Source organism: Muntiacus reevesi, chromosome 3, assembly GCF_963930625.1.
Source record: "Muntiacus reevesi chromosome 3, mMunRee1.1, whole genome shotgun sequence".
Classification (NCBI taxonomy): Eukaryota; Metazoa; Chordata; class Mammalia; order Artiodactyla; family Cervidae; genus Muntiacus; species Muntiacus reevesi.
Genome location: NC_089251.1, coordinates 99,781,408 through 99,796,326, shown reverse-complemented (window position 1 = coordinate 99,796,326; position 14,919 = coordinate 99,781,408). Strand labels below are relative to the sequence as shown.

The 14,919-nt window shown below is 42.4% G+C and overlaps 1 protein-coding gene across 1 annotated transcript in view; it reads left to right on the top strand.

The window, feature by feature from the left end:
- Window positions 1–14,919, top strand: part of BUB1 (BUB1 mitotic checkpoint serine/threonine kinase) — a 34,517-nt gene that overhangs the window by 16,108 nt on the left and 3,490 nt on the right. Inside the window, exons 12-20 of the mRNA XM_065929828.1 lie at window positions 1,113–1,241; window positions 1,340–1,444; window positions 2,182–2,281; window positions 3,162–3,243; window positions 3,878–4,052; window positions 8,354–8,441; window positions 9,844–10,079; window positions 11,475–11,618; window positions 13,912–14,027. Of these exons, the coding sequence (XP_065785900.1) occupies window positions 1,113–1,241; window positions 1,340–1,444; window positions 2,182–2,281; window positions 3,162–3,243; window positions 3,878–4,052; window positions 8,354–8,441; window positions 9,844–10,079; window positions 11,475–11,618; window positions 13,912–14,027 (1,175 nt within the window). The remainder of the gene's footprint in view (window positions 1–1,112; window positions 1,242–1,339; window positions 1,445–2,181; window positions 2,282–3,161; window positions 3,244–3,877; window positions 4,053–8,353; window positions 8,442–9,843; window positions 10,080–11,474; window positions 11,619–13,911; window positions 14,028–14,919) is intronic.

Sequence of the window (14,919 nt, the reverse complement as noted above, 5' to 3'; positions counted from 1 at the left end):
TACTTGATAGTCACAGGTTATTAGTTAGAATCCTTTGGAAACTTGATTTGTGAAAACTTTCCTCTTAAATTTCCCAGCAGATTAATCTAAAACAAGAGTCATCTTTAATATGTAGTGAGGAATGAAAGGTGGTTTGTTGGGAGTGATGTATAATACGTCTGTTTGTACTACTTTGTTAGAGGTACTTACATAAAAGTAAGTTTTATAAATAAAATAGGACATGGATTGAGCATTCACTTCCCACCCCCATGTACCGTGACATTCTTTCCAATGACAGTTTAGTGGAAGCAGAGCTACTTGAAAAAGCAGGTGACGCCTACATTTAACCAGGACCTAACTGAGCCCGAGTGGGTGCCAAGTGTGCTCTGAGAGATGACAGGGGCAGTCACAGACAGAGATCAGGAATCCCCGTCGCCCCTCCGAGTGTGGCTGTCCGGGAGGGCCCGGGAAGAGGCTCACAGCAACAGCGCTGTTTGGGTAAAGACCCGACAGAGGGAGTGACCCGCAGAGCCAGCTTGCAGAACCTGTTTCAGGCAGAGGTACCAGCAGGGCAGAGTCCTTGACGTCCCTGATGTGTTCTGAGCACACAGCGGCCAGTGGCCGCGGGGGGGGGGGGGGGGGGGGTGAGGAAGATGAGGTCGGAGCTAGGAGGGCTCAGGCTGTGCAGGGCTGTACCTGGACTCCAGCTGAGTGAGATGGAAAACCGGTCCTAGGGTTGACAGCGTAGCTACTCTTTCTTGGGATACAGTAGAACAAAAGACATGACAGTACTAGAATAATGGAAATTCCTAGTAAGTATTGGCTTCCCTGGTGGCTCAGTGGTAAAGAACCCACCTGCCAATGCAGGAGACTCGGGTTCAAGCCCTAGGTCGGGAAGATCCCCTGGAGAAAGAATGGCAACCCACTCCAGTGTTCTTGCCTGGGAAATCCCATGGACAGAGGAGCCTGGCGGACTGCAGTCCATGGGGTCAGTGGACACGAACTAGTGACTAGACAACAAGTGAGAATTATCAACAATAATGAAGTGTATAACAAGTTTCTTAAATTGTGTGTCTTCTGAATTATTCTGATTTCTCTACTGACATGGCAGTTTGTTCACATTTCTTTAACAGGGTGTGAAACACAGAGGGTTGTTAACACAAGTTCCTTTCACACAACTCCAAACACATCACTGGGACTGGTTCAGGCCACACCATCCAAAGCGCAGCCGTCACCCACTGTGCATACGAAGGAAGCTCTCGGTGCGTAAAGCCCGCTGTCTGAACTTGTAACGTCTGACGATGACGTAGTGAAAGCTCCTTTGCAATCATGTTTACCGTTATTCTTCTGTTCTTTCAAGGTTTCATCATGAATGTGTTTCAGGCTCCTACACTTCCTGATATTTCTGATGACAAAGAGGAATGGCCATCGCTAGGTCAAAATGCATTTGAAGCCCAGTTTCAAAGTAATAACAAATTATTTAATAGCTACTACATGGATAACATAGCAGGTGGTTGCCCACGGAAAAAGCAAGGATTATGCAAGAAGTAGGCCTGCCCTTGGTTAGCTTGTCAGATAAGAGCATGTTGTGAAGTAAAAAATATAAGTGTTTCGCCAGGTACTCAGTGTGTGTCATAGACTTGGTTTGTTTCTTAAAAAATAAAAAATAGTAAGTGCTAAAGAAGGGCAAAATAGGCCTTGGTAGGAGTGGCCAGGAAGGACTGAGTGGCTGAGGGGAACTTGAGCCTTGCCAGGCAGAGGGGTGTTCAGGGGACCAGGGGTGTTGGGGACCAGGACTCGCCCCAGCCCCCTACCTCCCGTTTGTCTAGAGTCAGAGGCTTTTTGCTGCAAGGCAGAGAGAGATCGCAGTGAAGCTAGTTAAGAGCTTAACTGCAGAAAAACAAAGATGTGGAGAGCTCTGTTCAGCGTCAGTGGCGGTAGCTGTGTGTTAGGAGCCTTGTGATTGCCGCGTTAGATGTGGCGGGGCACGAGGCCTGGGAGCTTGCGGGCTAGCGCCTGTGGTGGTAGTTGGTCCCTTCCTGTCAGCGCAGAGGGGCTACCACATGGCCTAGTTTCAAAGCTGACATCAGTTATCTCCTATGAGCTCTTATTCCATTTTCTTATTTGTAGTTAAAGTTTCAACTAAAGCATACTGTTTTTGTCCTGTTACAATAATTAACTACAGTTTTTGTACTCTTGCAGAAAATGCACCATCTTCTGGGGCATGGGGAGTCAATAAGATCATCTCTTCTTTGTCATCTGCTTTTCCTGTATTTGAAGATGGAAACAAAGAAAATTATGGGTAAAGACATATGTGGTTAAGATAACTCTGAGTGAAAAGCTTGTTACCATAGTGACAGGTGGTGTAGGGGTCCAGGTGGGGCTGTTGAGAGAAGAGCATCTGCCAGCCAAACGGCGGGGTTGCAGCCCCAGCTCTGCCAGGGATGCGCTTTGTAACCACAGGACCAGGAGACTGTGGCTGAAGTTCTTTTCCATATTTACAGCGTTATAAGAAAGCAGTCCTCCATGACAAAAGCATGTATTATGAAAGGAAACAGTATGGTTATAAAGCAACAGAGAGCCGAAGTATCCTATAGATTTGAAATTGTGTTAGTTATAATGAATTCATCAGTACAGGTATCCATATATGTTCTGTATGTATTTGCAGGATTGATGAAGCAGAAAGGGAAGTGGCTCACATTGGCTCATGCTGCAGAGAACATTTGTTTTAAGGCTGAGCTGCATTAGGATAAAGTAGGGTAGCACCAGGAAGTTTCACTGTTAGTAATTTAAATCATGAAAGAGAGGTGTGAACTACAGTGTCGTGGTGTGGAAGAGATTTGTATTCCGTAGCTGGACCACGCCCTGGGGAAAGAAAGAAAACATGGCACCCACGCCATCCTGCTGGTCACAGCCCTCACTCTTCTGTCCTTAAAGCTCAGTGCGATAGAAAGCTCCGTATTTTCCACCCTCACATAAAGTAACTGTACATCTGCTTGTACATACCTACGCAAGTTAATTCAACTTGCACTCAGATTTGCTATAAAGGTAAGAAATATGTATATAAGTATTAACTAGTTAAATAGGATAAGTGGAGAATGTTTTTAACACTGTGACTTAAGTGGTAGAATTTATTTCCTTGGGGTATTTTACTGTTTATAATTCTGCCAATTTTCCCTTAGATTACCACAGCCGAAAAATAAACCTGCAGGAGCCAGGACCTTTGGGGAACGTTCCGTGAGCAGGTTTCCTGCAAAACCAAATGTGAGTCTCTGCTTCATCCATGAAATGGTTGTGCAACCCTTTTTGCTTTCTTTTACCAAACAACTGTGCCAGTCAAATGAGATGGTATATTTAAAAAGCAGTTCTGGAAAAATAGAATATTATATGAAGATCATGTTTTTAAAACATCCTATAATTATTTGCAGTATGCATAACACATACTGACAGATGTGGAAATTGAAAAATGAGTTTGATGTGATCCTTGCCCTCTGAGAGTCTTCCCTGTAGACAAGAGAAATCACTGGGGGCATGTATATTTTTCCCAGACCTAAGAAGCTTGATAAAGGCTAAATGGGAACTCCGTAATATCTTTGTTATTCCTCTGTAAATCCAGATTTTTCAAATTTTTTTTTAAAAAATTGGTAAATAAACTGTGACTCTTGCATGTGATACAACTCCATTGGCGTGGGTTAAAGATGAAGTGTCCCAGTTCTGGGGAGAAGAACCAGACCCATGATGTCCTTGGCTGCGTGTTAGCCAGGGGTTCCATCCATTCCTTTAAAAGAATCAAAATTCCTGTTTTTTTTTTTTAATCTAAAAAAAGTATCGACGTGTTAAATTTCATCTACGAAACAGGGAGCCTGCTGCCTTTTTTTCAGCTCATCTTTCATTGTAGGAAGTGCCTCACACTGAAGAGTTTCTGGATGATTCAACCGTGTGGGGTGTCCGCTGCAACAAAAGCCTGGCGCCCAGCCCCAAGAGCCCAGGGGACTTTAGGTCGGCCGCGCAGCTGGCGTCTACACCTTTCCACAGGCTTCCCCTGGACTCCGGGCACCCGCTGGAAGATAAAGGTATGCATTATGCCCTCTTAGCGTCTTGTCTTCTGCCAGCTTCAGTTCTACTACTGCAGTAGTCGTCGTCTTGAAAATTCTAACTGGGACATTGGAAAATCATAAGAGGAAACTTAAAATCCATTCACTGTATTATTACATAAATATAATGTCCTCATAAAGTCTCTGTGCCTTTTCAAATTCAATAGCTTAGATTATAAGTAGAACAGAAGAAAAGACCGCAGAAGCACTTAGGGCAAGTGTCTAACCCATTTGCACAGGACAGAGGTTTATTTCATGTTTGACAGTAAATAAAATAGCCAGGACAGACAGATTAAATTACTTGAATGCTAAAATAGTGAACATTCTCTAATTTGATAATAATAACTAACAGCAAGTTTTAATCCTTGATATGTATCTACAAATTTTATTACTTTAGAGATGTAGCAAATACTTATACTCAGAAAATCATATTTAAAATTTTTTTTGGTGGTCTGATAAAACTCACAGATAGGACTATTTTCCCCAAACTTAACACACATCAAAGATCTTTATACATGTGAAATGAAGCTTAATAAATGACATAGTTATTGAATACAGATACTTATTACCTATTAAATAGCAAACCTGCAAAATAATATAGACATACCTCATTTTTGGCACAGTGGTAAAGAATCCACCTACCAATGCAGGAGACTCATGAAGATGCAGGTTCGATCCCTGGGTGGGGAAGATCCCCTGGAGGAGGGCATGGCAACCCACTGCAGGATTCTTGCCTGGAGAATCCCACGAACAGAGGAGCCGGGCGGGCTGCAGCCCACGGAGTCGCACAGAGTCAGACGACTGAGCGACTAGGCGCTGTGCCTCGTTGTGTGGCACTTCACTTTGTTGCCCTGTGTAGACACTGGGCTTTTTACACATTGAAGATGTGTGGCAACCGCGTGTCAAGCAAGCTCACTGATGCGATTGTTCCAGCAGCGTTTGCTCACTTCATGTCTGACATGTGGTAATTCTTGCAGTATTTCCACCTTTTTCATTGTTGTCACATTTGTTATAGTGACTTGTGACGCGGACTCTTTGGTGTTACTGTTGTAACTGTCTTTGGGTGCCACAGACCTCGCCCATTAGAGATAGTAAACTTAATGGACATTGTGTGTATTCTCACTGCTCCAGCTGGTTGTTCCCTGTCTTTCTCACTTTCCTCGGGCCTCTCTCTTCCTGAGAAAGGAGAATGTTGAAATTAGGCCAATTACTAACCTACAGTGGCCTCTAAGTGTTAAAGCGAAGAGAAGAATGTCATGTCTCACTTCAAATCAACAGCTAGAAATGATTAAGCTTAGTGAGGAAGGCACGTCAAAGTCCAGTTAGGCTGAAAGCCAGGCTTCTTATGCCAGTTAGCCAAGTTGTGGATGCAAAGGAACAGTTTTTGAAGGAAATTTTAAAAAGTGCTCCTCCAGTGAACACATAAATGATAAGAAAGCCAAACAGCCTTATTGCCAATAATGGAGAAAGTTTGAGTGGTCTGGAGAGAAGATCAGCCATAATACCACCTTAAGCCAAAGCTGAACCCAAAGCAAGGCCCTAACTCAGTTCTATGAAGTCAGGTTCTTCTAACTTCATAAAAGTTCTATGAAGTTCTGTGAAGGCCGAGAGGTGAGGACTCTGCAGATGAAGTCTGAAGGCAAAAGAGGTTGGTTCATGGGTTTAAGGGAAGGAAGGCATCTCTGTATCAAAGGTGCAGAGGGAAGCAGCAAGTGTTGATGTAGAAGCTGCAGCAAGTTACACAGATCTAGTTCAGGTCAGTAATGAAAGTGGCTACTCAATAACAGATGTTCAGCATAGACAAAACAGCCTTCTGTTGGAAGAAGATGCCGTCTAGGACTTTCACAGCCAGAGAAGTTGAGGTCGGGTTTTTAGGCTTCAAAGGCCAGACTGACCCTCTTGTTAGTGGCTAATGCAGCTGATGACCTTAAGTTGAAGTCAGTGTTTATTTGCCATTCCAAAAGGTTTTTAACAATTATGCTTAGTCTACTCTGGATGACAGCAAATCTGTTTACAACATGGTTTGCTGAGTATTTTAAGCCCACTGTTGAGAACAACTGCTCAGAAAAATAGATTCCTTTCAAAATAGTACTGCTCACTGACAGTGTACCTGGTCACCTGATGGAGACATAGACAATGAAATTGTTTTCGTGGCTGCTGACACAGCATCCGTTCTGCAGGAGTCCTTTCAACTTTCTTACTGTTTAAGAGCAACATTTCACAAGGCCATAGCTGCCATGGATAGTGATTCCTCTGATGGCTCTGGGCAGAGTCAACCGGAAACCTTCTGGAAAGGGTTCACCCTTGTAGATGCCATTAAAAACATATGTGATTCACGAGAAAAGGTCAAAATATCAACACTAACAGGAGTTTGGAAGAAGCTGATCCCAGCCTTCATGGATGACTTTGAGGGGTTCTAGCCTTGAGTGGAGGAAATAACTAGATGTGGGACCAGCAAGGGAACTAGAAGTGGAGCCTGGAGGTGTGACTGACTTGCTCCATCTCGTGGTAAAACTTTCATGGGTGAGGAGCCTCTTCTCGTGGATGAGTAAAGAAAGCGGTTTCCTGAGACACAACCTACTCCTGGTGCAAATGCTGTAAAGATTGTCAAAGTGACAAGAACAGATTTAAAATATCCCGTAAACTTAGTAGATAAAGCAGCAGCAGAGGATTGAGGATTGACCTCAAGTTTGAAAGAAATTCTGTGGGTAAAACGCTATCAGACAGCATTGCCTGCTGCAGAGAGATTGTTCATGAAAGGAAGTCAGTTGACGTGCAAAGTTCATCATTATCTTATTTTAAGAAATGGCCACAGCCAACCCAGCCTTCAGCAGCCACCACCTTGGTCATTCAGCAGCCACCAACATCAAGGCAAACCCTCTACGAGCCAAAAGATTACAACTCACTGACGGCTCAAGCGATGGTTTGCATTTTTTAGCAATTAAGCCTTTTTTTAATTAAAGTGCACACATTGTTTTTAGACATAATGCTGTTGCACACTTAAGACTTCAGTACAGTGTAAATGTAACTTGTGCATGCACTGGGAAACCAAAAAATTTGTGTAACCGCTTTATTGCAGTGGAATGGACCCAAACCCACAGTGTCTCAGAGGTGCTCTTGTGCTGTAAGATCTGGGGCCACTAGCCAAATAATCACTGCTGGCACTTTTTCTGTTTTTTAAGTAGCAGTTGTTCACTGAAGCAGATGCTAAAGAATTCCATTCCCTTGGATGAAAGGATGAAAACTTATTTTAACATGAAGTCTGAGCATATAGGCCTAAACATTTTTAACTAAGCAGTAAAAATCTTTTCTTACTGTACTAACCAAATATATTTCTTACCTGAATTTTAAAGGAGGATTTAGTTGAAACTTGGACAATTTCCAAGTGCTATCACAGACTTGCTACTTTAATTTTTTTTTAATTTAAAACTTGTTTCAATTTGGAGAACTTAATCTGTTTTAAGTCAAGCGTCTTTCGTAAAGTCAGAATTGGCCTTTCTTAGTGTGTTTGGCTTTGGTCATATGAAGAGAAGCTAATGTTCTAGTGCTGAAGAGTATTATTGGCACCTGCTCAGTGAGGCAACAGCTAGTGAAGTTTAATCCTGTGTTAACTCCTGGTTCTATATTGTTAGCATCACTTGGTAGAAGCAGTCTCTATTTCTACCCTATCTCACTTACCTCTCTGTAGATTTTCCTTTAACAATTTTATGTATTCGTTTGCTTGCTTGTTCTTGGCTGTGCAGGTCTTCATTGCCACGGGGGCTTCTCTCCAGTCTCGATGGGCGGGGGCTGCCCTCTAGCTGCCGTGGGCAGGCCTCCCGCTGCAGCGGCTTCTCGTGCTGCAGCGCGCAGGCTCTGGGGCGCACGGGCCTCAGCGGTTTGGGCTCCTCGGCTCTAGAGCACAGGCGCAGGACTTGTGACTCACAGGTTTGGTTTGCCCCTCGGCAAGTGGAGTCTTCCCCGATCAGGGATCGAATTCCTGTCTCCTGCACTGGCAGGTGGATTCCTTACCACTGAGCCACCAGAGACGTTCCATCTGGACTGTTTTTTCTTAAAGGACTGTATGGATTAGATGGATAAGGTTGACAAGCTCATATACAATAATAGAAGTGTTTCAAGTGGTTTTCCCCCAACTTTTAAAAATATGCTGCTTTTTACCCTGGAACACTATTTTGAAACTGTAATGAAAGTCAGTGCAAAAAAGGAATCCGAGACTTCATAACCATTTGAAATCATACACGTATGTATAGGGCCCATCTCTACTTTCTTGTGTGTTTCAGAAAATATGGTAGCAAACCAGCACACCCATGTGGCTTTGGATTCTTGTGAAAGAAGCAAGGTGGAACCCTTGAAAGAGAGAAAGTTCAGGTATTGTGGGGGTGTATGTGGTTCTGTCTCTCTCCATTTTCATGGTAGCGTTGCTTTTTAAGCTGTAAAGGAATACCTCATTCCTGTCTTTCTTTAAGGACTGCCAGAGTTTTTATTAACTGAGAGCTTTAAGTCAGAAGGTACCCTGTAGATGTAAGTATAATGATTAGGGACTTCCCTGGCGATCGGTCCAGTGGTTAAGACCTCACCTTCCAATGCAGAGGATGAAGGTTCGATCCCTGGTTGGGGAGCTAAGATCCCATATGCCTTGCAGCCAAAAAAACCAGAACATAAAACAACAGAAGAAATATTGTAACAAATTCAATAAATACTTTGAAAGGATAAAAAAAAATTAAATACAATGATTAACCTGAAGACTTGGTTTTAATACATCAGGGAGTGACAGAAGCGGCTGGGTAGTGGAGAATCCCTGCCTTCTGCTGAGTGGGGGCAGAGCTGCACGTGAGATCGTGGGAGGGGAGGGGAGGGCATGTCTTCGCATGCCAGTACAGTCTAGTTACGGGAAAAACAAAGGACAGACTGTGAGACCGCTGGACTCACAAGGTCTTAGAGAACCAGGAAAGACCAAGAAACTCACAGGAGAAGAGAGTAAGGAAGGTGACAAATGAATGCAACACGGTGTCCACAACTGGATCCTGGAGCAAACACGGTATCTTGTGGAAAACCTGGAAAAATCCAGACAAAGTCTGGAAGTTTGTCAGTGGTAGTATGACAGGTTGGTTTACTGCTTTTGACAAGAGAGCCACCTTAGTGTGAGATGGTAACATTAGACGAAATTGATGAGGAGTTTATGGGAATTCTCTATTATCTTTGCAACAGACGATTAAATCTAAAATTACTCCAGAATTAGTATCTGCATGTGGTTGAATTCACAGATGTGGAATCCGTGAGTAATGAGGGTCAACTGTCCATGTGTGCATGTCCCCCAGTGTGTGTGTGTGTGTGTGTGTGTGTGTGTGTGTGTGTGTAAATGTAGACTGCGGTTAGGTTATCAAATTATGGCTGACATTTTCTGTTTGTTTCAGTGTCGTAAAAGAAGACACTTTTGGAATAAAGTTAAATATTTAACCTCTTTTACAGTAGTGATGCTTAGAGGACAACTCAGGGAAATAAACCTCCTAGCATATCCTACTAAAGAATATCCAATGCCTCACCTCACCTGTTTATCTAATATGTTACCATGTTTTTTATTTTATTTTATTCATGCTGTATGAACCATGTATTTGTATATATTTATACGAAGAAAGTGCTATTTGTGAAGCAGATTTGAAATGTCCTTCATAGAATGAAAAGGAAACTGCTCTGTGGGACTTTGACACGATCAAACCCAGTAAGCTTGTCATCACATGTTTTGCTTCCTCTGCCCTTTCATCATACCCAGTCCAGCCAAAGAGACAAGCCCAGACCCAGTGTGCCCCACAGACGGCCCTTTGGCGTCCTTGCTCCGTCTGGGCCAGCCTGCTGCGGCCGTGCTGACTAGTGAGGCAGAGCAGGGCCTCGAGGCCTGCAAAGTCGCAGACCCCGACTTTGCCACTGCAGAGGATCCGGCAGAAGCCAGCGCTGGGCTCCAGGCTGAACTGATGCAGGCTGACTCGCTTGGGAATGTCGACGCTCCAAGTATGAACAGTGCTCAATCTTAATTGTTCTCTGAATAAGGACATTAGCCTGGTAAAAGCTGTTTCATGAAAGAAACTCAAGAGTAGGAACTTGAATGCCGTTGAATAGGAAACAAATTCAGACAAACTTACAGGTTATCTCACTGTGCATACAACAGTAGCCTCCTTGAAGGAATAATTAATTTTGTTTTAATTTTAAAATATCAAAATAACTACTGTTGGAAGAAGCAAGTGAAACTGGGGGGCTCACTATGCGCCAGGCATTTACTCTGACGCTGTTAGCTCCGTATTACAGAAAAGTAAACAGGCTCAGGTTCAAAGGACCCCATCCTTACCCAAGGCTACACAGAAAGTCTTGAATAGTGGCTAAGAGCACAGACTGAAGATAAACTAGCTAGATTTTTTTTAAAACCATAGATTGACTACTTTACTTTTGGCTGCGCTGGATCTTAGTTGTGGTGCATGGGATCTTCGATCATCTCAATTCTCTGTGACCCTATTTTCCGTAAAGTGGAGGGGGTGGTAGTACTACGTCCTTTAGAGTCTACTGTAAGGGTCATGTGAGTTACTAAACATAAAGGGCTCAGAACAGTGTCCTGCATCTGCTTAGCACTAGTAAGTGTCAATCAAGTTGGACTAGACTGATAACTGCCACTAAATGAATTTTTTAGAGCATTCTAAATTGGGCAGAAACTTTTTTCTTCCCTTTAGAAATGGTTTCTCTTTGCAGATCCAAATTATATCTCATACAGATAAATTGCACATAGTACAGTCCACGGGGTCACAAAGGGTTGGACATGACTTAGCAACTGAACAACAAGCAACAGTATAAGTATTAAAAGGCAGCATGTTTTCCAGATAGAAGTGGAAAAGCATAAGACCCAGAGGGATAGGATGGGGAGGGAGGCGGGAGGGGGGATCGGGATGGGGAACACATGTAAATCCAGGGCTGATTCATGTCAATGTATGGCAAAAACCACTACAATATTGTAAAGTAATTAGCCTCCAACTAATAAAAACAAATTTAAAAAAAAAGTGTAAAAGCAGTTTAAAGAGTACATAGCTGAGCATGTCAGTAATGAATCTCCAAGTCTGCCTTTAAGATGTGTACCCCCAGTTCTATTAAAGGCAGAATCATGAACAGATACTCCTGATTTTTATTTCCTTTGTCACAACTGAACACGCAAACTTACAGATCTGAAAATGACAAGACAATGAACTGCAGAACTACCAGTTTTGACTTTCGAAATGATAATTTATTATTTGAACCAGTGCTCTTTAGAGATAAGACTTAAAAGCTTATTTAACGAAGGTCTCAACTTCCTTTGTCTTATGATTTATTTGGTAAGTCTTGCCTACTGAATTCACTTCCTTTTTTTGTTCTCATTCCTTCAAGACTTTACTGTTGAGAATCCCTGGGATGAGGAGTTGATTCTCAAACTTTTATCCGGGCTTTCTAAACCAGTGAGTTCCTATCCAAATACTTATGAATGGGCATGTAAGCTTCCAGCCATCAAGCCCAAGACTAAATTCCGCCTAGGTAAGAACCACATGGGTAATAAAACTTTAAACTCTTCTGTCTGTGGGAAGTTGATGCTGACTGGTGTGTGTGTGTTGTGTTTCTCCTCCTGTCACCTCCCCGCCCCTCCCGATAGGTTTCATCTGTAGTTTCATCTGTAGTTTCACCTGTAGTATTGAGACGAGAACATCTTGTTAAGGCATGACTATAGGATTTGATTTCTGCTGTGACTGGGTCTATAAAGGGCAATTGGGCAGTTATCTATCAAAATTAAAAACGTATATGCGTTTAGACCCAGACATCCACTTCTAAGAATTTCTGCAGTATGCACTTGCATACCTTCAAAGTGATGTGTGTGTAAAACAGCAGATAGGAAACAACATAGACAGCTGTAGGGCCTGCTTAAATAAGTAACAGAACGCGCATGCGTACTCAGTCGTGTCCGACTCTCGGGTGACCCCATGGCCTGCAGCCCACCAGGCTCCTCTGTCCATGGGATACTGGAGTAGGCTGCCATTTCCTTCTCCAGGGGATCTCCCCGACCCAGGAGTCAAACCTCTGTTGCCTGCATTGGCAGGCGGATTCTTTACCCCTGAGCCAGCAGGGAAGCTATATTATCCTTTTAATGTCCACAGTATCTATAGTGATACCCCCTCTTTCATTTTTACTATTAGTGATATGTGTACTCCTTATTTTTTCTTAGCCTGGCTGAGGCTTATCAGTTTTATTGATATTTTCAAAGAACCAACTTTTTTTTTTTTTCACAATCAACTTTTGTTTTCCCTAATTTTCTATATTGATTTTTACTTTTAAATTTCAGTTATTTCTACTCTAATTCTTATTTCTTTTCTCTGCCTACTTTGGATTTAATGTGCTCTTCTTTTTCTAGATTTCTAAGGTGGAAACTAAGATTATTGATTTTAGATCTTCTTTGCTAACATATACATTCAGTGCAATAAGTTTTTAATCACGCATTTTGTGCATCTCACAATTTCAGTAAATTATGTTTTCAGAGTGTGTTATTTTAGCTCCAAGTGTTTGAGGGCTCTCCAGCTCTCCTTCTGTTATTGATTACTAGTTTAATTCCATGAGTGTATGATTTCTTTTTTAATTGTATTTAATGACCCAGAACGTGGTCTTTATTGGTGACTATCCCATGTAAGCTTGAAAAGAATGTATATTTTGTCGTTAAATTATTTTGTAAATGTCTATTAGATCCAGTTGACTGGTGGTGCTGTTCGTGTCAGCCATGCCCTTACTGATTTTCTGCCTGTTGGCTCTGTCAGTTGCTGACAGAGCGATGTAGAAATCTCCAACTGTGATAGTGAAGTAATCTGTTCTCCTTGGAAGTCTGTCCATTTTTTCGTCACTATTTTGATGCTCTGTTTTTTGGCTCTTACACTGATGCCTTCCAAACTCCTTATATGCCAGCTAGAAACCAGAAAGTGACTTTTTTAATATTTTATTTTAAACATGTGAATTTTTTTTTTTAATAATCTATTACAACTTGATCTCTGTGGTCTTTCTCCCAAAATGAATAACTTCAATGTCACTAAAAAATATCAAAACAAATCCAGGTGATAGGCATTCTACAGCTTATCAGACAAGTGTTCCTTAGAGCTGCCACGGCTGTCAGAAACAGAAAGTTAGGAACTGTCACAGCCCAGCAGGGGCCGAGGAGACTTGAATACATTCTAGAACATTACGGGAAAACTGGTGAAGTCTGAGTAAAGTCTGGAGTTTAGGTAGCAGTAACCTACTAGTGTTGGTTCTTGTTTGTTACCAGTGTACCTTGGTTATGTAGAAGTTAACCATAGGGGGAACTGGATGCAGAAACAGAAACTCTACTATCTTTGCAACTTTTCTATCAATCAGAAACTGTTCTAATGCAGAAGGTTTACTGCAATAAAAATTTTTTAATTACGTTAGAAATATCGGTACAATTATACCCTATCCCTTTTATTCTGATATTAAAACGCTTGCGTTTTTCATAGGCAGATGAGAACTTTATTCAGCACCTTGTGGATGATGTTTACGTGTTCTTTGATATCACAACAGTCTTGCCAACTAGGCAGCACAGGTATTTCCCCTTTAGACATGAGAGCATCGCCTGCGCGGGGATGGGCCTGGGCCCGGCCATGCTGCCCTGGCCCCCCGTCGCCCCGTGGCAGACTGGCAAAACACTTCCTGAGGGAGCCATAACACGCTTATCTATTACAGCAATTCAAGCACCAAGAACAATTAACAGATACTTCACTTTGATAGTCTTTAGTGTTTTAAACTTCTTTTTTTTCATTTTGACTTCTCTCTTCAGGTTCTTTGCTGGTCTACGTTGATCACTTTCTTGGAGAAGGGGCTTTTGCCCAAGTCTATGAAGTTACCCATGGAGATGTGAACAATAGCAAAAATAAGGAGAAATTTGCTTTGAAGGTAAATGATCTAAACACTATAGAAATGAATTTTAGAACTTGAGATTGCCAGTCTCTCTTTTTTTTTTTTAAGATAGTGGTGGTTTCAGGGACGTCCCTGATGGTCCAGAGGCTAAAATTCCCCACTCTCAACACAGTTCCAGTTCCAGTTCAATCACTCAGTCATGTCCAACTCTTTGCAACCCCAGGGACTGCAGCACGCCAGGCTTCCCTGTCCGTCACCAACTCCTGAAGCTTACTCAAACTCACGTCCATCGAGTCAGTGATACCATCCAACCATCTCATCCTTTCTCGTCTCCTTCTCCTCCCGCCTTCAGTCTTTCCCAGCATCAGATCTTTTCCAGTAAGTTAGCTCTTGGCATCAAGTGGCAAAATTATTGGAGCTTCAGCTTCAGCATCAGTCCTTTTAGTGAATATTGCAGGACTGATTTCCTTTAGGATGGACTGGTTGTATCTTCTTCTGTCCAAGGAACTCTCAAGAGTCTTCTCTAACACCACAGTTCAAAAGCATCAATTCTTTGGTGCCCAGCTTTCTTTATGGTCCAACACTCACATCCATACATGACTACTGGAAAAACCATAGCTTTGACTAGACGGACCTTTGTTGGCAAAGTAATGTCTCTGCTTTTTAATACGCTGTCTACGTTGGTTATAGTTATTTTTCCCAGGAGCAAGTGTCTTAATTTCATGGCCGCAGTCACCATCTGCAGTGATTTTGGAACCGAAGAAAATAGTCTGTCACTGTTTCCATTGTTTCCCCATCTATTTGCCACAAAGTGATGGGACCGGATGCCATGATCTTTGTTTTTTGAATGTTGAGTTTTAAGCCAGCTTTTTCACTTTCAACAAGAGACTCTTCAGTTCGTCTTCGCTTTCTCCCATAAGGGTGATAT